Source organism: Eschscholzia californica, unplaced genomic scaffold, assembly GCF_041429995.1.
Source record: "Eschscholzia californica isolate CP2 unplaced genomic scaffold, dmEscCali1.0.p SCAF_4, whole genome shotgun sequence".
NCBI lineage: Eukaryota > Viridiplantae > Streptophyta > Magnoliopsida > Ranunculales > Papaveraceae > Eschscholzia > Eschscholzia californica.
The window spans coordinates 52,467,594-52,488,273 of NW_028238461.1; the positions used below are offsets into that span (position 1 = coordinate 52,467,594).

The window sequence follows — 20,680 nt, forward strand, 5'->3', positions numbered from 1 at the left end:
CTTAATGCTCCCTTCCTCGAGGGAAAGAGTTAGGAATGCACATTTATATATTTATAAGTATTTATATACATATTGTCATATACACCATATATTACATATAATATACAAACCATTTTCTTTCTCGCATAGAAATTGATAATAAAACTATGGACCTAAATAAAGAGAACCCACTGGGAGTCCGTGATAGAGTATTAAATGTGGAAATCAAATATCTCATTTTTTTTTTTCTTTCTAAAAGACATTGTATTTGGTTTACATTATTTGGTGAGTATATGCTTTGATTTAGAAGATCTTTGAAACATATAAAACAGATCCACAAAGAGGGTGGACGCGTAGATGGGGATCCACCCAAAATATCCTTGTCTCTAGCCTTAACTATGATTACTAAATGATAGTACACTAAAATGTACTATTTTATATTTTTCAAACTCTTACTTATGTGTGGTTTTAAGTCCATTCTCAATAATTACAACTTTAATTTATGAAATTCTTGTTAGCTTCTATTTAATGTGGTTGTGACATGACTATTTGGTCTACAATCGATAGTTATTTGTCAAGAATTGGTAATCCATGTGGTAATGCATTTAATCTGCATTAAAGAAGTCTCAATTCGATCTCATAGAAGTAGAAATAAGGGTTTATAAGTCATGTAACTCACAGAGTTATTAGAGAAGTGAAGAAGGCTAGACATTGCAAATTAAACTTGGGAATACATTTTTATTAATAAAAAAATATAATTTTTTTTTTCCAAACTAGTTGTGCAAGATAAGAAAACAAATCCGTAAGTAACAACTCAGAAAATATCTTTATACGTGTTTCGAAGGATAATTTTTATTTTAAAGCTGAAAATTACATTATAACGATAAATTATTAAGAAAGACTCGTAATAAAATTTGAAGAAAACTTTAGTTAAAAGTCTTTTATACCAAAACTTCCCCAATTAAAAAAATATAGTACTAGTAATTTAGTTGGTACATCAAAATCTCATAATAATAATAATGTAATGAGTTAAACGTGGAATTAACAACTAAACACAACTCTTCCCAATAATGTAATCTACCAAGTACAATTAGTGTTGAGTCTATTGACTAATCATCTCAAGAGTGGAAGTAATTTCTAGAGAGAGAAATGGTTTTGAAAATGGAATATAGAAAGATGCAACACAGCAAAGAGAAACCCACCGACAAAAGCGTAAAAAGGGTATTGCTTAACCTAAAGAAAGGAACCCAAGTGACCATGGTTAAGTTCTCACCTAATCCCATTCTTGGGTTAACGTAAGTAACCGAGACAGACCATCTACCGAAGGAGGTACGTCGCCGTCAGATGTCTCCGTTACTTCTCTCATTGTATACCAAAAATGAAATTTAGGAAAGGGAAAATTAGCATTACACCCTCCTTTAGTTGGAAATTAGTCAAACCTCCATCTATACACTACAAACTATAAAAATATCTCTACCCTGCCAACAATCCTTGGTTAGAGTGGTAAGAGGTATAGTCTTCCACCTTAAAGGTCAAGGGTTCGAGGCATGCTAAACAATTCTAAAAAAAAATATATCTCTACCCTTATTATAAATTCTCTCTCGTATATCTACCGCCGACATAATACTCTAGCTTCCGTCTTCTCTTAAATTTCTATCTAATTTGTAAGCTCAATTAATAATTTTTCGACCAAGAACGGGTAGTTCAACTGGTAATGTCATTTGTCCCGTAATACGGAGGTCTCGTGTTGGATTCAATAGAAGTGCAATTCCAATATTTATTGGATTTAAGTATAAATAAAGTAGTTCGATGGACTTTAGACCACTAATTTAGTTGGGCTTCAGGCCAATAGTTTAGTTGGGCGTTCAAGTTGTTTTTGTAAGGGTTTAATTTTGGCCTTTATCAATCTTATCACATCGTTTGATATATCAATGCCTTTTATCGTAGTTAATAAAAAAAGATTAATAATTTATCTTCTAACATTTGTTTTTCGTTCAGTTCATTATTTCATATTGCATGTGCATTCTTTGATTTATATGAGTTATGATTAATAAAAGAAGAACAAAGATCAAGAAGTCTTCTTTGAATTTGATTACACTGGAAAACATCACTTTTACCTTAGAACAAGGAATTGAGATGTTAACAAATTTTGTTTAGGATTTCACTATTTTTATTTGTCGAAGTGTTGTGGTTTATGAATTTTAAGTACTAGATAAACATTGTTGGTTAAGTAGAAAAAATGATAAGAAAGAAAAAAGGTAGGTACGAATAATCTAGATTCGTCGATAGAACATCGACGACGGTAGCGTAACAAAGAAGAACATGAGAGATTGAACAAAAAATATAGAAAAAACGATAATGGTAAAGCTACTTTCGAACTTTAAGTAAAAAAAAAAGAGATTTCACTAGTTTCCAATAAAAAAATGTTGTGCATTAGCGATGGGGGTAATGCTAATTTCCCCCTTGTTTCTTTTTTTTGTTTTTTTGTCGAAGACTAATTTCCCATTTGGGAAATGGGAAAAAGTGTTGCTTTAATAACGAGAGACTAACTTTTAGCTTGTTAAAGTTGTAAGCATAGCCAGCTTTTTGTCTAATTGGGACTACAGGGACCCCTATTTCTTGGTGCTCATTGCTTTCCAAGTTAAAATCTTAGGCAGCACTGATCGAGCCAAACTAAATTAGAATTAGAACTTGAAAACTACTCTCACTATATATGTAACGATCGACAAATCATCCTTCTCACTTTAGGTAGTAAAATTGAAATTGGAATTTTTTATTTAACTATTTCAAAGTTTCTGGATCCCTTGACACGTCTGAATCAAATAAACTCGAAGTCAAATTACATAAGCCATCTTGATGAATCAGACAACGATTAACATTCTTAAATTTGAATCCGACTCAAATTTTGAATAAGATTTCATAATCAACCTAGAAACGCACACAAGCCTGGAGTGGGATAGGTTTGGGCAGTTACCATTACCCCTCCACGTCTAATTATTGATTTTCATTCATTGAATATATATGGGCTGGTATTGCGACGGATATTACAGACAAAACTAATGGTGTAGGCGGGCGACAACTTAAGCCTACGTCTCGGGTAGTAAGCTGTGTAGTCACCATCAACTTAGGATCTATCCGTTATCGGGCATATGAGTTTTAACTGACTCGGTCACCGGATGTCCAAAGACCCCTTCCAGCAAAGGCTGGTCCTTGGGCGCCCGGCTAAAATCCAACCAGTACTTCTAAGTCATCAGGTTTCAACCTAATCAAACGAAGTCAGAGTCAAGTGGTGGAGTAGAGCCAGCTGTGTGCAAGAAAAAGTGGAACCCACAGTCCAGCCTGTATGAATGAACGAACCAACAACAACTCACTTCTCCAATCAAAAAACACTATTCTTTTCCCGCCTCTCTTTTCCACGAGGCAATACCATCACCGGACTCGACAACCTAACTACTATCCCAAATTTAATATTCATTTTCATATCCGCTACCTCTCTCTCTCTCTCTCTTATAACCAAATTTCGTTTCTAAAGAATAAACACACAACCTTTTTTTATGAACTAAAAAAAAGAAGAAGAAAAAACCTAGCAGAACAAAAAGCCCAACTCCTGAGTCCTCTCTCTCTCAGTCAGAAGACAAAAAGTATTTTAGAGAGAGAAAAGAGAGAGAGAAATAAGAACTGATATTTCTTCTTCTTCTTTCTCTCTCTACCGAACTGGTTCTGAATATCTCTCATTCTTTCAATCGTCATGGATAATCAGATCTATGGCGTTTCTAAACTCTTCTTTTTCTCTCTTGTTCTATGTTTATCAGCTAGAATTTCTAACGCATTACCCGAAAAATCATCAAGTTCAAGTCAAATAAACTCAAATTCAGTACTTGTAGCTCTTCTTGATTCACATTATACAGAACTTTCTGAACTAGTTGAGAAAGCTTTACTTTTACAAACTCTTGAAGATGCTGTTGGTAAACACAATATCACCATTTTCGCACCTAGAAATGAAGCTCTTGAACGAGATCTTGATCCTGAATTCAAAAGATTTTTACTTGAACCTGGTAATCTTAAGTCTTTACAAACTTTATTGATGTTTCATATCATTCCTAGAAGGATTAAATCCAATCAATGGCCTAAAGAAGAATCACCTAAATCATCATCATCATTATCAGTTCGTCATCGGACTCTTTCTCGTGAGCATCTTCATTTAGAAAGTAAGGATTCCGGTAAGAAAGTCGATCTAGCTACTGTTATCCATCCTGATGCTATTATTCGTCCTGACGGTGTTATCCACGGAATCGAACGGTTGTTAATACCTCGATCTGTTCAAGAAGATTTCAATCGTCGCCGGAGTTTAAGATCTATTTCAGCTGTCTTACCTGAAGGAGCACCAATAGTTGATCCTAGAACTCACCGCTTGAAAAAACCAGCTTCACCAGCACCGGCAGGTTCACCACCAGCTTTACCTATCTACGACGCAATGGCTCCAGGACCTTCACTAGCTCCGGCGCCGGCACCAGGTCCAGGTGGTCCGCGTCATCATTTTAACGGAGAAAGTCAGGTAAAGGATTTCATCCAAACACTTGTTCATTACGGTGGATACAACGAAATGGCAGACATTTTAGTAAATTTGACATCATTAGCGACTGAAATGGGGAAATTAGTTTCAGAAGGTTATGTTATAACAGTTCTTGCTCCTAATGATGAAGCTATGGCGAAATTAACAACTGATCAGTTAAGTGAGCCTGGTGCGCCTGAACAAATAATGTATTATCATATAATACCTGAATATCAAACAGAGGAAAGTATGTATAATTCTGTTAGAAGATTTGGTAAAGTTCAATATGATACTTTAAGATTACCACATAAAGTAGTTGCTCAAGAAGCTGATGGATCAGTGAAGTTTGGTAATGGTGATGAATCGGCTTATCTGTTTGATCCTGATATTTATACTGATGGGCGGATTTCAGTTCAAGGTATTGATGGGGTTTTGTTCCCACGAGAAGAGATGGCAAAACTTGAGGAAACAACAAAGACAGTAGTTCAATCAAATAAAATCTCTGTCAAACCTAGAAGAGGTATGTATGAGTTTCTTTAATTTCAATTTCCGAGTTTCAATTTTCCTATATCATTTTTATGAAGTACTATTTTGTCGGTGCATTAGGGGTTTGCTTGATTTGTATGAACTAACGAAGTCGTAATCATGTTTACTGTTTGATTTGATCTTTTTGGTTCCTTGAATTGAGAGTGAAGTATAGTTGTAGTATAGAATAACTAAGGATTAGCTGGTTATTGACTCTTAAGTTTATGATATTAATAATTTGATTATAGGTTACTTAATGATGCCTTTAGTTCTACGTTTGGAATTAGGAAAGAAATTCAATGATTAGTCTTTAATCTAACCAGGTTTCCTAGTCTGTCCTTGAGAAGATATCTGTATCAATCTTTAAAATAGGAACCTCAAGTGAATTGGTCTATGACTATAAGAATTGAATAGAAACCTTTTTCTCGTCTCTGTGATAGTCCCACATAGTTCAGGAGCTTGTAGGGAACAAGGGTCGTCGTGTGTAAAATCAAGCTTAATCAGTCCAATAGGCCTTTTGGGTGTGTCGGTGGGATTTAGGTGAGGTAAAAAAAAAAAACCTACAACAATATCGATAATTGATTAGACTTGGTGGTGGTCAGATAGTGTTTCTTTTCCCTTTTTCCAATTTGTATCAGCATCTTTTGATAAAGACCTTGTAGGTAGAGTTAGTGCTTAATATACCAATAGGTTTAATGGTTGAATTAGGCATTACTATTGAGAAAGTAATTGTGAGTGGGAAAATTCTTAGTTGGGAAGTTAAGGAACTAAGGACATAAAACAAAGTAAAGCAAACAAAAATACTTTCCGCTCCCAATAACAAAAGGCTTACGCGTTTTTCTTTGTGTTTGTTAATGGGTTTCGCAAATGATTTCTTTTCTTTCTATTCTCATTCTTGTTGCTATTTGCCATGTTCAATTGTTCTTCTATAGTGATAGCACATATACTTTACAGTTGGCAATATAATTCAACTAAGTACATTGTTTATAAAGAAAAGGACAACGAAATCCACCTTACTAATTTGTTATTCTTTTCTTCTTTAATGGTGTTTACTAATTTAACAAAGTTTTGATTAATGGAGATTGGTATTGATGATATTCATCTTGACTTTTGATTTCAGGGAAGTTATTGGAAGTAGCATGTGGAATGTTAGGAGCTTTTGGTCAGGATTCTCATTTCATCTCTTGCCAATAAAAACATTCCTTTCTTTCTCAACTCATACTCATTCCCAATCTGAAAAAGGTAAAAACCAAACATCACTCTACTCTTTTACCTACAATAATCATCCCTATCGAAAATTACTTACAGTACATAATATTTCTCCAATTTTTGTTTTTGTAGAAATGGGACTCTGGATTCCGAAGAATTGATGTACAAACTCACGGGTATACATATGTATATGTTTGTGTATATATATGTATGTATTTGTTTGTTGGTACTCTCTTTCGTTTGGGCATTACAAAAGAGTCATATAGGAGGACCTTGGGGTTTTTCATAGCTGAGATAACACCATGGTTCCAATCTTCTATGAGACGAAGGAGTGTCGGTGTTTACTAGGGGCAGCCACAAGTATTAAGACAAGTACATAGATTTTTTTTTTAGTCTTTATATTATTTTTTGGGAAGTTAATACATGAGATGAAATGGAGGAGTTTGTTGTTGTTGTTGTTGTAATAATATTTAGAAGATATAAAAATGGTGGTGGATGGGAGTGTAAATTTTGTGTGATTGTGGGGAGAGAGAGAGAGAGAGAAGAGTGGGATGATGATAATGGTTTAGGTTTGGGGGATTGGTCCATATGTATCTCTCACCCACATATGATAATGATAAAAGAAAATAAAGAAGTGGACAACAGAATTGTGGAGAAATAACATTGAATAATAAAAAAGGAAATGAAAAAAGATTCTTTTATTGCACTCATTCACCAGTTGTTCATATACCTCTTTTGTTTTCTTTTCTTATTTCTTATTCTAAATATTGCCAAAATAAGCTGTCTGGTCTTCTCTATGTATCATATAATTTCACAATTCTTTTTTGTTAACAACAGGTAGCCCTGTGTCAACAGTTGGTAGCCCAAGTGGTTCCAAGGTGTTGACATAAACTCCAGAAATCCCTGGAGGTCTCAGGTTCTCACCCAGAGAAAGTGGAATCTTTGGTTATTTGAATTGAGATTATTAGGGTGTAAATAATGTTGTTGGGCTTTAGGTCATGTCTTGTTGGGCTATAGGCCCGTTCTGTTAGTGTTTGAGTGGCTGTCCATCTCAACTAATCTATTTATTTTGAAAGGACTCTGCGATTAAACCTTACTGCCTCTAGCCCTCTAGAAAAAAGTCGAATATGTGACTAGTGAACGCGTAATGTGGCTGTAGTCCTGTGTCAAGTACATTATAAAGAAACCGAGAAAAAGGTTTACCGCCTTTAGCTCTCTAAAAAGAGAGGGTGGATTCAATTCGTCAAGACTACTAACTATCCTCTCGAGTTATACCATTTGAAGTTTTGTTCCTTAGAACCTATTTAGGGTTCTTCTCGAGAGTTTTAAGGCAATTATCTATGCTAAATGTTGTTCATGAGAGCTACCTGTACATCCCATATTCGCTCCATCTAATACAATTTTATTTCTTTCGAACAATAATAGATTAAGTAAAAAAAAAAAGTCAGGAAAAAGTTAGGCTTCTGGGGGAGAGCTTCTGAAGTGCAACCTCGAATTCACTTTGTGTTTTCCGTTTCTGCCACCAAGGTAGGTGTTGGGTTTAGGTCCTGCTGGAACATCAAATAAATACATAATATTATTGTATGCTGAGGTCATACGCGCAAAGAGGCGAGAGGAAAAGTGAAATGTCACAATCCTATCTGGTAGAGAAATTGACAAATTAATCATATTCCGTGAACCCTTTTTCTATGAAAAAATAAAGTAATATCTTTTTGGTCTAGTAATATAAATAAAATAATGTCCTTCAACCAACTCACTAAAATACATCCCAATATAAAAAGAAAAAGAGTAACAAAGAAGAAGGAAGTTTCCATGAGGTCGTCTTCTAATATATTTGTGGGGTTAGAAAGATACCAATATTGATACATATTTTATATAATATCTCTCTTTTCATATCCAACCATCAAAATGCACAACAATTAATGTAATTAAATAGTACTCTCTCTTTGACATTCAGAACCACGTTCATTCTGAATAGTTGTGGTTGGAGTTGCAGGTTCAATTAAATGCAAACGAGACAAATTATATATATTAAACTTCAAGTGGTTTCATCACTTTGCTTGTTTAAATATTTTGCATATCTCAAACCTATGATTGAATCAATTATTAAAACATGCTGCTATTTACTACAAAAGGAAAACTATAGTGACCCTATTTTTCACAAAACTTCAAATGCACAAGCGAGATGAAAAACAAATTTATAGAGCAAAGCCAAGTTTTAACAATCGGCGCCCTACCCGAGTAGGCGAGTAAACTGAAAAAGAAAGGAAGAAAAGGGTCAGAGGCAAAACTTGTATGGACCAAGTACCAGGTCATGGACATCATCTCCTCCTTTTTTGCAACAAACACACCAAAACTTGGGCCTATTTCTTCATGAGAAACTTTGTTCATCGCAAGTTTTTTTGCACTTAGAATTTACGTATGATCTTTACGTCGATAATGTACTTCGATCCTAATAGATTTTTACACAAATAGACGCTAGAGAAAATAAACCACACATTTAGAATAAGGGCCAGCAGGCCCAACTCCCGAGTACCCAACTTCAAATATACTATATTCTTGAATCTTGATTGCTAAACCAAGTCTGGAGTACAAATAAGTGAGGGTGTCGATCCCATTGCGAGTGCCAGTTGATATATCCGTATATGTTGATTTACTATACGATTAACTACTTAGTTCTTAGTCCATGGGCTCATCTCTTTGTATTGGTAGCAAAAGCGGCGCCATCAGAACTTCACCTCATCTTCTTCTCTGTGGAAGCTGCTTTTATATTTAGCAGGCATAGCTCTGTTTGCATTTGAATTACCTCCATTCTTTAAGTCAAGTTGTATTTCAATTCCTAATAGATTTGCAAATGAGACACGATAAATATGAAAATGTTTCTAGTTTCCAAGTTGAGGGCTTTCTGCTGCCATTTCATTCCAACTTTGAATTGTGGAAGCAGTGCTCTTTAATCCATTACATAATTTACCTAGAGAAACAGTTACGTTGCTGCTAAACGTGTAGTCTTCTAAACTTTGACGTAAACATGGGTGGTTTGGTCTACATAAAAAATTATAACTTATTTGTGACGATGGAAGGAAGTAGGTCGAATTTCAGTTTACCCATTTCTGCCATTGGGGCAAGTTAAAAAATGGGTGCAAATGCAAAGAAGATAGAAATCATCTTACACTAAATATATCATCAATCATCATTACAAGGACTAATTCAACAATAATCAATTGTACACAATTCAAATAACTTGGTGTAAGTAGCCAAGTAGAAGATTGAACCACTCTCACACATCTCTATAGAAAAGAAGAAAAAGCTTTACTTTCAACCTATTCAGAATAAAACATTAATCGACAGAACGTGTAAATACTCCTGCGGAAAGGAGTCTGATATTTGCTCTCTACCAGGGGTCTAAAGTGATCTTTACAACTTGTATTCGATCTCTGTAAATATTGAGGAAAAATAGATATAGATATCACCCAAGCTTCAATGCCTCCCTGAAGCCAATGCCAAAACTACTTTGTCGACCCTTCTTACCAAAGCCCACGACGTCTCCTTTTTGCATCATAGCTACGAACTCATTGTAATCTATGCGTCCGTCCTATTAAGATTTTCAAACAAGGAACACGACGTTAATATGCAAAAAGCAATTTGTCCTTTCATTCTTACCATAATAATGCTTGGGATAGGAGAAAAAGCTAAACTAGAGAGAGGTGGTGAATGGAGGACGGAGTAATACTCTCTAGTCTAGATCCGCTAAAAAAAAGATAAACAAGTCAAAGGAAGAAGCTTACATTGTCTTCATCAACTTCGCCAATCATTTCTTCTATACGGACATCCCCGATGCCAAACTCCTCACAAGCTTGCTGAAGCTCATCCTGGGTGATATAACCACTGCCATCTTTGTCGAAGTAAGAGAAAGCTGCAAATAGATGATCTTCCCTCTCGATTTTGTTCAGATGCATTGTTGCAGCGAGGAACTCCCCATAATCAATTGTGCCACTATTGTCAATATCAGCCTGCAGTTTAGTAGAGGAATTAGAGAGATAATTCAACAAATTCTTGGAGATAAGTCAACTATGTTTTCTCTCCATAAGAAGCTAAAATAGTACTGAAAAGGAAACAAAAAAACAATAAACATCTGAAAATATCACATTATTCAGCAGGGGAAAAAAAAGTTCAGTGAACTTTAAGATACAGCTGTACATGGAATACTTGTGGTATTTTTATGTTCGTAACTTGAAACTCAAATAACTGTAATGATACTTACAGCTTGCATTAGGGCATAAATTTCGGACTCCACAAGATTGGCACCTACTCTTTCCAATCCAACTTTTAGCTCTTCGTAAGTAATCTGTCCACTATTATCTGTGTCAATCATCTTGAACATTTGTTTCAGACCAGCAATTTCATCTTCAGATAGGCTTTCGGCGATTACCTATATATAAAACAACAGATATCAATTCAATTATATTCTTTTACATTTACAGCAAAAGTATCAACAGATGCAACAATAGATATCTGAAGTTTGGCCAGATATTCCTCTTTCACAAGGCTCAGGTGTTCAGTCAGCATATTTGTAGATGTATCTGAGAAACTTACTCGCAGAGCCATTTTCTTGAGTTTGTTCATGGCAGAAAATTGCTTCAAGCGACTTAGAACTGCAGAATCAAGGGGTTTGTCAGGAGCGACACCATCGACTTGCACCCAAGGGTGACCTGCAAGGAAACACAGACTGCAAGTTAATGGTGCAAGAAAGCTCCGCTTATTTGAACAAATTTCTCCAACCTAATGCCAGTGGAAACAACTAATTACCAACTAATCCAATAGCGTATACTATTAATTAAGGTTTCAAATTTGTAGTTGTAGGACATCGTTATCAGAATGAACTGAAGGAATATATTAATAGAACGTTGAATGATGGTTTAATGAAGATGCACAAATTGTGTCACAGTAAGCAAAACAAGGAGGCTTCTACCCTTATTCACCCAGTTACTCCCGTATCTGTTGGTCGGAAAAAGAGAAAAACTCACATAGAACTTGATGAGCCGTTAGCCGTTTTTTGGGATCTCTTACAAGCATTCTCTTCACTAAATCTTTTGCACTGTCAGATATACTAGGCCAGGGGTCCGCCTCGAAGTCTAAGTCACCATGCAAGACCTGTTCGAATATCCCTTGCTCAGTTTCTACAGACTCAAAAGAAAAGAGAAGGATAAAAAGTTAGTGTGCTGCTTCGGTGCTTCCTACAATTTATAGCACATATAGTGGTATAGCATTTAAGCTGTGAGAGAGTAATTGAGAACCACAAAGTACTCACCAGCCCAAAATGGAGGTACCCCACTAAGCAAAATGTATATGATCACTCCCGCACTCCAAACATCTGCCTCTGGACCATAACGCTTCCGAAGTACTTCGGGTGCAACATAATATGGACTACCAACAACATCGTGGAACGTTTCTCCTGAAAGAAAAAAACTGTCAATTACCATAAATTTAACCAAACCCTTCTGAGACCTTGTAATTAGTGCTCCAGGGTAGCTAGTCACTGGAAAGAAGTGGCAGAAGTTGCTAAAGTAGTTCTAGCAGCCTGCGAGGAAATACTAACTGCACTGCATAATTAGGTCCCTATCTTCACGAGTTCTTGTCATGGCTTATGAAGGATGGCTATTTACCTTTTCTTAGGTTTATCGGGTCAAGTTTTATCCAGAGACTGATTAGGTACTGTTTATGAACTTTTTCTTAAAAAAAATCGATAATTCCAGTTAAAATGAGGCCCTGCTTTTGATTTGAGGGACTTGTGCCTGATTACCGGCTACCAATGATCCACTTCATGTGATCCATGGGCCGCCTAGTTGAAGAAAATCAACTAACATGGAACTTTGTGAAGTTTTCATACCCATTGTGCATCAAAAACTAACAAGTGGATTCAAATTTTGTATGCATATACCCACGTTCTACAAGGGTTTCATAATTTCATTTATAATCAAGTTTGAAAACTAAGCACCGATCTTCAATGTCACAGTCCCAGTATGCAAAATGAGAATCTACAAAAGAGGATAGAAGAGAGTGAGGGAAAGGAACCAAAAGAAGGAAGTTTTAGGATTTACCTGGCTTAAAAAATATCGACAGTCCAAAGTCAATTGTTTTAAGTTGTGAATCTTCTCTCTGATTAACAAAGAGAAAATTCTCGGGCTTTAAATCTCGATGCATAACTCCTAAAGAATGACAAGCTTCAACTACACCAACTATGGTCCTAGCTAGGTCAGCTGCCTTTTTCTCCGTATAATGTCCTTTCTGAATAATCCGATCGAATAGCTCACCCCCTGCACATAATTCCATAACAAGATGAACTGCCATGGGATCTTCGTAAGCCCCTTTAATAGAGATGACACTCGGATGACCAGCTAAATGATGCATTATCTGAATTTCCCTCCTAACATCTTCGACATCCTCTTCCGTCACCAATTTCCTCTTGGCAATTGACTTGCAAGCATACTCTTTCCCTGTCCCTTTCTCTAAACAGAGAAAAGTAGTCCCAAATTGTCCTTGTCCAAGCTTCCTACCCAGAGTGTAAAATTCCTTTAAATTATCAGTTTTCCCTTGTAAAACATCGGCTTGAAGCCCGACACTGGGTACTCTCTTGTGATGGGGTTTTCTAGGGTTTTTAGGATTAGCAGGAGGAGGTGGAGGTGGTGGTGTAGTTTCTTCTTTGGGTATAATAACTGGTTCAGGAGGTATGTTTGGGATAGGTGAAGGAGGGGAAGGAGATTCAGGTGCTTTTAGGTCAGATGTTGGTTCACTGGTGGTACTAGCATCTCCATGAGGAGAAGGAAGAGCTTCATCACCGGGGCCACGAGACGGCCACATTACAGCGGAAACCGATTGAAAGAATCCATTTTTAGAAATATTTGGTCCAACACAAGTATTTCCCATTGTAATCTCACTTCAAAATTCAATTCAAACCCTTAATTACTTACTACATCAATTTTGATATCAATACCTCTTCTACTCTGATAAGATCATAAGCATTTGTCACTCTAAAAATTGAAAATTTGTTGAAAGTTTATCATGAAATCGAACTCTAATTTGTTAACAAGATTTCCAGTTCTTGCATTTAATTCTCAAAGTACAAATCTATTTAAGAAACTAATAAAGTCAGGTACATTTACAGATATCACAGTAAGATAGATCAAATTAAACCCCAGTAACTGAAACCCTTGTTCTTAATTATGCTAAAACCAAATCGAAAACAGAATCTCTAACAAGAAAGTACTGAATTTCTGACAAATTCTACATCGAATTCTTAAAAACCTAAAAGACTAGAAAAAAGAAAAGAATATATGAGCCGAAACATTAGCAGATGGAAGCAATACAGAATCAGAAGAGATGAAGAATGGCTAGAGAGAGAGAGAGAGAGAAGACGGTGGTTTTATGAGTTTACCAGGTCTGGCTGCGGTGATAGAAGGGGGGAGAGATGAACAAGTCTTTCTTTTTCTCTCTCTTGTTCGAGACTGTGTGTTGTGAATTCTTATTGTGTTTAATATTAAAACATGGAGGGAACGACATTTTTACCCAAGGCTGCCTGCCTGGGAGGGAGAACTGGGGAAGGAAGATAAAACAGTTGTTGTTGGTCTTCTCTTTTCAACTTCAGCCAGGGGAGAAATGTCCAACGTTTGTCCACTGCCTACTAGTCCAGTGGTTAGACACCTATTTCGCAACCTACAAGTCTGATGTAGGATTCTATTGAAATATTTGATCTGTTGAATTTAGACATAAATAAAATAAATGTAGTTTAGATGATCTCTACAATCATTAAAATGATTTTTAAAAGTTTTTTACCAACTTGTAGTCCATGTAGTTCAACAAAAAAAAAAGCTAGTAGTCCATGTGGAAAAAGAAATGCCTAATATTTTTTAGATCGACAATGTGAGTGGAATAGTGGATTGTGCATTTTACTGTCATGCGTGCCCATGTAGTCGTGTAATTTTTCTTCTTAAGAAAAAAAAGAAGAATTGCAACAAAAGAAAAAAAAAGGTAGAAGGTTGATTTGGAGTTCTTGGATTGATGATGTAACATTAAATGAAAAAAATTTGTACAAATCGAAAAGACATGTATAGCACTCCCATTATTTCGTTTTTTTTTTTTTTTTTTTTGTTGAACAACTTTCTTTCTTCTTCTTTTTTTTGTTGGGAGACTAGGACTACCATTATTTCTTGGTATATGAAATAATATCCTCGTCTGCACAGAGATAAACTCAATTGTATAATAATAATTTAATATTCTATTTTTGCAATAATAATAATTTAATATTTCTTGGTATATGAAATAATATCCTCGTCTGCACAGAGATAAACTCAATTGTATAATAATAATTTAATATTCTATTTTTACAAACATAAATAAAAATTTTAGCATTGGCACCATCCAAAAGCATAAAATTTCCGTAAAATGAATCGAGTAAGAGATGAAGTTTGACTTACTAAAAGTTCTTTAGTGAACCTAACTATAAACAACAATATTTCATCAAAAAAAGAAAAACTATAAAAAAAAATAATAATATCATCATCACTCAGCACCACTGAATTCAATTACTGAAAATAATGCCCTATGTAGCTTCAGAAAGATAAATTTTACATTTTTAGATAGCGTAAATAAATTTAACATAATATAAAAAAAAAAATCAAAACTAGTTGATAAAACAACAAAAAAGAAAAACAATCAAAAAACATTCTTGTTGAAGGTAACCAATAAGTAAAGCCAACACTCATACGCCCACACTAAAAGTGATTCAGGAACTTCCTTTAACCAGAATCAACCGATTTAGACTTAAACAAAGAATTTGGGCAGTTGATAATTATGGTTTTTGGAATATTTTCGTTCTACTTTTACAAAAAATTACTTTCATTCTACTCTTTCAATTTTTTTCATGAATTTTTCTTTAGATAATAGTGTAGGCGAAATCAGTTTTTTTTTTTTTTTTTTTTTGTTGAAAGGATTTTGGCCTACTTTTTAGTGTTCAATATAGAAAGAGGGCGGAGTTATCAAAGTCTGAATTTCAACACGGCTTTGACTTTGTAATTAGTGTACTACTAGTTAGAGAAGATGGTGGGTCCGGTCCGGTGGGGGTTGGAGACACAGTAACAACGTAATATATGGAGCAATTTGCCGGCACAACCCGGCTGCTGCTTGGTTGTTCCGCCAGTTACGCCAATAACAAGCTCGCCTCTAAATTCTGTGTTTCTTAATGAAAAAGAAAAAAATAGTCTCTCTTTGTTTGTTGTACATGTAGCTTTACTTATAACCAACCTAGAAGCCTTTTACAACCCTAGTACATTTTCGGGTTTTAATCACTCTGTCTACATTGTTAAGATTATATCACTTACTAATTTCTTTGTGTTTTCTCCTCCATAAAATGGTCGATTTTAACATTGTAGGTCATTATTTAAATTGAATACCGTACTCTCAGTTTGTTCAAATTAAATTGATTAATGTGTTAATTTTGAAAATGATAGAGGAACTTTTTTATTAGGAAGGAAAACATTGGAAGGATTGTCATTATTATAATATTACTAATTTAAATTGGGAGGATAAGATGAAGAGCATTCCAATGCACTAACCAACTATTGTTCGCTTCGAGTTTCATTGTTTATTGTTGACATGACCTGCCTCAGTTGACTAACTTAGATTATCACAAACATATCTAATTTGCGGAAGAACTTGCATAATTAACGTACCATGGGGAAGGGATTTAATAATTGGGGAAGGAACGTGGCGTGGGTGTTCATGGTAGTAATTTATAAAAGCCTTCATTCCACACGACATGGAATCAAACATCACCTGTCTTCCACTCCCAAAGGAAACATCCTCTCTTATCTCTCTCTCTTCGATATTATTATAGTTGTGGTGGGTGCCCCATTCATTGATCCAATTCGTAGGCCACTTTGTACCCCATGCATTAAAAACTTATTCATGTCTCAACTTCTTATTTAATCCACCATCAAGATCTGTATCATGTATCCCATGCATTTTATTTCAGTAGGCAGTTAGCGGACGGATTCATGGATGTCTCAAACATCTCTCACCTGCCCAGCTAACTCGGGATAAGTTGCTTCATCTTTTCTTTGCTCATGACGATGATGAATCGTCTTCAAAGATTTCTGGAGGAGAACCGAAAAAACTAAAAGAACCCATTCCTCATTTTTTCAGCCGCATCAAACGAAACCGCTTAGACCACCTACACTCCGTCCTCTCCATAGCTTCAATGTCGCTTTGTTGCCCAGGGAAGCCGAATGGTTCATTGGTTTTGAAGGGTCCAAGGAGATAGCCCCTGGGCTCATGTCATTAGTGACATCGGCTTCAGTGTACTCTGTGGTTGATTTCACTACTTCTTTAGGCCTGAAATCGCGAATCCATAACCTAAAATCATGCATCTTAATATACCAAAATGCTCAAGGTAAACATCAGATGAACAATTGTTCCATATATGCACTTTCCATACAGTTCTCCGTGAATACACCAAATTGGTGGATAATACCCAATAGCGAACTAGCCAAGTAAAAAAAAAAGGGAAGAGGGGCTAACACAAACTCTTAAAATTAGTATAAATCAGAGAAACCCCATTTTCCTCAACTCAAAAAGGGAAACTTACTTGAAGGCAAAAATAGGAGCAATTTTCCGTACGCAGAATCCCCAATATAAATTCTGCAAAATACACGTCACAGTTGAGAAAACAACAGAATCTATGATTTACTTTGTATTTCTCGTAGGTATTAAATGGAAGAGTGACTATTGTGATTGTACTTTGTGTCGTGTCTTGACGAGAGAAAACAACAAAAGCTATGATTTTCAATGCGCTTCTATTTGCAAGCTAGACGAGGGTGCGAATTCGTAAATTCAAGCTAGTTGAAACTTCATGGGCTAAGTTTACGAGGGTGCGAATTAGTAGAGCTGAGGATCCCTTTTCCATAAGGCCTAGACCATCACCAAATTTATAATCCCTCGTTTCCTTTGCGATTCCTAAGTTGCCATGTCATCATTTGAACTTCAGGATGCTGACGTTTCACTATTATTGGTCAGGGATTTGCCACGTAGGATAAACAAATAAAAAATCCTACGTATACAACCCCCAAAACTATAAAAACGTGTGCAAATGCTCACTTTCAAACATTTCACTAGTCACTCAAAAAATGAGATACCTTTTCAAACTCCGGTTCTTAGATTCAACTCTATCTGATTTCATCCTTAAATCCCCGGATTTTAATTTCCATATCTTTAAAACTTCAATTCGTTTAAACTCTTCCAAGATTCATAAATCCAAAAAGAAAATTAAGGATACCCAGGTAAAGGAAACACCTTCAGAAACAAAAGATTTGAATTCTATCTTTACCAACATCACAGAGATTATTGGAACTCAAAATCTCATAACTGATGGTACAAGTAAATGTGGGATTTCAATTTCTCAAGATACCCATGGTGGAAATTATGAGATAAAAGAAGAACAATCACATAGGAGGTTAGGTGTTTGTGCAAATGACAGTGAGAGTATTTTACAGATTGGAAATGATGAGAAGTTGAGTTTTGAAGAAACCCAGTTTGGAGTTTCATCAGTAAATGATGTTAGTCCCATTGTTCATAAGATAACTGAGATTATACGTGATGAAAATGCGAAATTTTCGATTGAAGAACGGTTAGGAAGTTCGGGGTTTCCGTTTGATTCAGATATTGTTGAGAAAGTATTGAAGAGGTTGTTTAAAGTAGGAGATTTAGCTCTTAGGTTATTCAATTGGGTGAAGCTTCAAAATGGGTATACGCATACGACTAACACTTATAATACTATGATATACATAGCTGGGGAGGCAAAAGAGTTTGATCTGGTTGAGAAGTTGGTCGAGGAAATGGAGATTGAATCGTGCCCGAAGGATATCAAGACTTGGACTATACTTATTTCTAGTTATGGGAAGGCAAATATGATTGGCAAAGCTTTGCTTGTTTTCGAGAAAATGAGGAAATGTGGTTCTGAGCCTGATAGGGTAGCCTATAAACTGATCGTTGGTGCTTTGTGTAATGCCGGAAAAGCTGAGATTGCCATGGAGTTTTACAAGGAAATGGTATCTAAGAATATGGAAGTAGACATGAATTTGTACAAACTGTTATTGAATTGTTTATCTGAATCAGGAGATCGCTCGGCTGTTCGGTTGGTTGGAGATGACATGATAAATGTTTCCCAAATACCAGAACAGAAGGTTTATTCTAGCATACTTAAATGTTTTTGCATCTCAGGTAGAATCCCAGAAGCAATAGAATGGCTTCATGAGCTTAAGAATAAAAAAATAACACTTGATCCTATAAATTTTGAAATTTTGGTGAGAGGGCTGTGTAGTACCGGTCGAATGTCTGATGCTTTAGAAATCGTGGAAATTATGAAGAAAAACGATTTTGTTGATGGGAAAGTTTATGGGTTTGTGGTAAATGGGTACTTAAAGAGAGGAGAGATCTCTAAAGCCTTCGAAATTTTTTGTAAAATGAAAGAATCTGGACATTTTCCTACAGTTTCAACTTACACTGAGCTTATGCAGAACTTATTCAGGTCGAATGAGTATGAAAGAGCTTGCAAACTGTACAAGGAGATGTTGGAAAATGGAGTCGAATCAGATATTGTAGCCATCACGGCTTTGATTGCAGGTCATATTCAACACAATCATGTATCTGAAGCATGGGAAGTTTTTGAAGGTATGAAAGAGAAAGATATAAAGCCGACAACTAAATTTTACTCGGTGTTTGTTAAGGAGCTTTGTAAGGTCGGAAGAACATCCGAGACTCTCAAGCTTCTGAAGGAAATGAGGGATTCGAAATTAAACATCAGAGATGAACTGTTTCATTTAGTAATATCGTCTTCAGAGAAACAAGGGGAAGTGGCAACGGCAGAGAAAGTCAAACAGATGCTGAAAGCTGCTGAGTTATGCACGCAGGAAAGCGAATTGGTAAGTTCCCCGACACGTCATCGTTCTCTCAGTTTAGAGACCCAAACTGTTTTTGATCTAAGTGAACCGGGAGAACTCAATCACCATCTAGAAACTAACCACATGAACGCAAAGAGGGCTGATGTATGTCTGGAGCCCCTGAGAAAAGATTACAGTGATCAAGATTTTCAGGTCATATGTAAGATCTTATCATCTTCCATAGAATGGAGGTCAATGGAAGAAGCTTTAGAAAAATGCAGAGTTCAGATTACACCTGGACTTGTTCTCGATGTTCTTCGTGATTGCCGACGATACGGCAATGCTACGTTGAGTTTCTTCTCATGGGTAGGTCAGAAATCTTGTTACAGCCATACTACAGAAACCTATAACATGGCCATAAAAATATCTGGATCGTCGAAAGATTTTAAGCACATGAGAAACCTCTATAATGAGATGAGAAGAAGTGGCAGCTTGATAACTTCGGAAACATGGACTATTATGATAATGCAGTATGCTCGAGCAGGTTTAACCGAGATTGCACTAAAAAAATTCGAAGAGATGGCAGCTAATGGGTTTATACCTAGTAGTAATACATACAAATATTTGGTAATATGTCTTTGCGGAAAGAAGGGGCGAAAGATAGATGAAGCAATCAAAATATTCAATGATATGATAAATGCTGGACATGTCCCAGATAAGGAACTAGCTGAGATTTATCTTAATTGTCTGTGTGAAGTAGGTAAAGTATCAGATGCTCGAAAATGCAAGGAACATCTGCTCAGTAGTGGCTTCTCAGTTCCACTTAGCTATTCGTTGGTCATTAGAGCTCTTTGCCGAGCAGGGAGACTAGACGAGGCTTTAGCTTTGGCAGATGAGGTAAATACAGAACGATTTAAACTGGACCAGTATATATATGGAAGCCTCGTTCATAGTTTACTGAGAGGAGGAAGGACAGAAGAAGCCTTAGCTAAGGTGGAGAAAATGAGACAGGGAGGTATGAATCCGACAGTTCATGTATATACCTCGATGATTGTCCATTTCTTCAAAGTGAAAAACATCGGAAAAGCTTTGGAGATTTTCAAGAAAATGAGAGAGGATGGTTTGGAGCCAACGATTGTTACGTATTCTGCTTTAATTCGCGGTTTCATGAACATGGAGATGGTTGTTGATGCTTGGCGTGTCTTTCGCCGTATAAAACTAAAAGGACCATTTCCTGATTTTGAAACTTATTCGATGTTCATTACTTGTCTTTGTAAGGGAGGAAGATCTGAAGAAGCCTTGCAGCTTATTCATGATATGTTAGAGAGTGGAATTTTGCCTAGTACTGTTAATTTCAGAACTGTAAACTATGGACTAAATAGAGAAGGTAAGACTGATTTAGCTCATACTGTATTACAAAAGAAGTGGGATCTCATTAATAAACGAAAGTTTTTATCGTAAGTTTCTCTCCGTTAATTGGAATTTA

The 20,680-nt window shown here is 35.9% G+C and overlaps 2 protein-coding genes and 1 pseudogene across 3 annotated transcripts; 2 read left to right on the forward strand and 1 right to left on the reverse strand.

The window, feature by feature from the left end:
• The first annotated feature begins 2,720 nt into the window (after positions 1-2,720).
• Positions 2,721-6,975, forward strand: LOC147545992 (fasciclin-like arabinogalactan protein 17). The gene is made up of 3 exons (XM_086673017.1): positions 2,721-5,051; positions 6,177-6,298; positions 6,398-6,975. Exons 1-2 carry the CDS (start codon positions 3,728-3,730, stop codon positions 6,248-6,250), a joined length of 1,398 nt encoding a protein of 465 aa, XP_086529143.1. The 5' UTR covers positions 2,721-3,727; the 3' UTR covers positions 6,251-6,298; positions 6,398-6,975.
• Positions 6,976-9,418: 2,443 nt separating this feature from the next.
• On the reverse strand, positions 9,419-14,010 carry LOC147545993 (calcium-dependent protein kinase 10-like). Its single transcript, XM_086673016.1, has 7 exons — positions 12,364-14,010; positions 11,574-11,717; positions 11,290-11,442; positions 10,859-10,974; positions 10,527-10,694; positions 10,051-10,275; positions 9,419-9,857 (listed from the first exon to the last, which is right to left on the reverse strand). Exons 1-7 carry the CDS (start codon positions 13,187-13,189, stop codon positions 9,732-9,734), a joined length of 1,758 nt encoding a protein of 585 aa, XP_086529142.1. The 5' UTR covers positions 13,190-14,010; the 3' UTR covers positions 9,419-9,731.
• Positions 14,011-16,275: 2,265 nt separating this feature from the next.
• Positions 16,276-20,671, forward strand: LOC147545994 (putative pentatricopeptide repeat-containing protein At5g06400, mitochondrial pseudogene; annotated as a pseudogene). The gene has a single exon (XR_015223209.1). The product of XR_015223209.1 is annotated as a putative pentatricopeptide repeat-containing protein At5g06400, mitochondrial pseudogene (transcript).
• Positions 20,672-20,680: the final 9 nt, after the last annotated feature.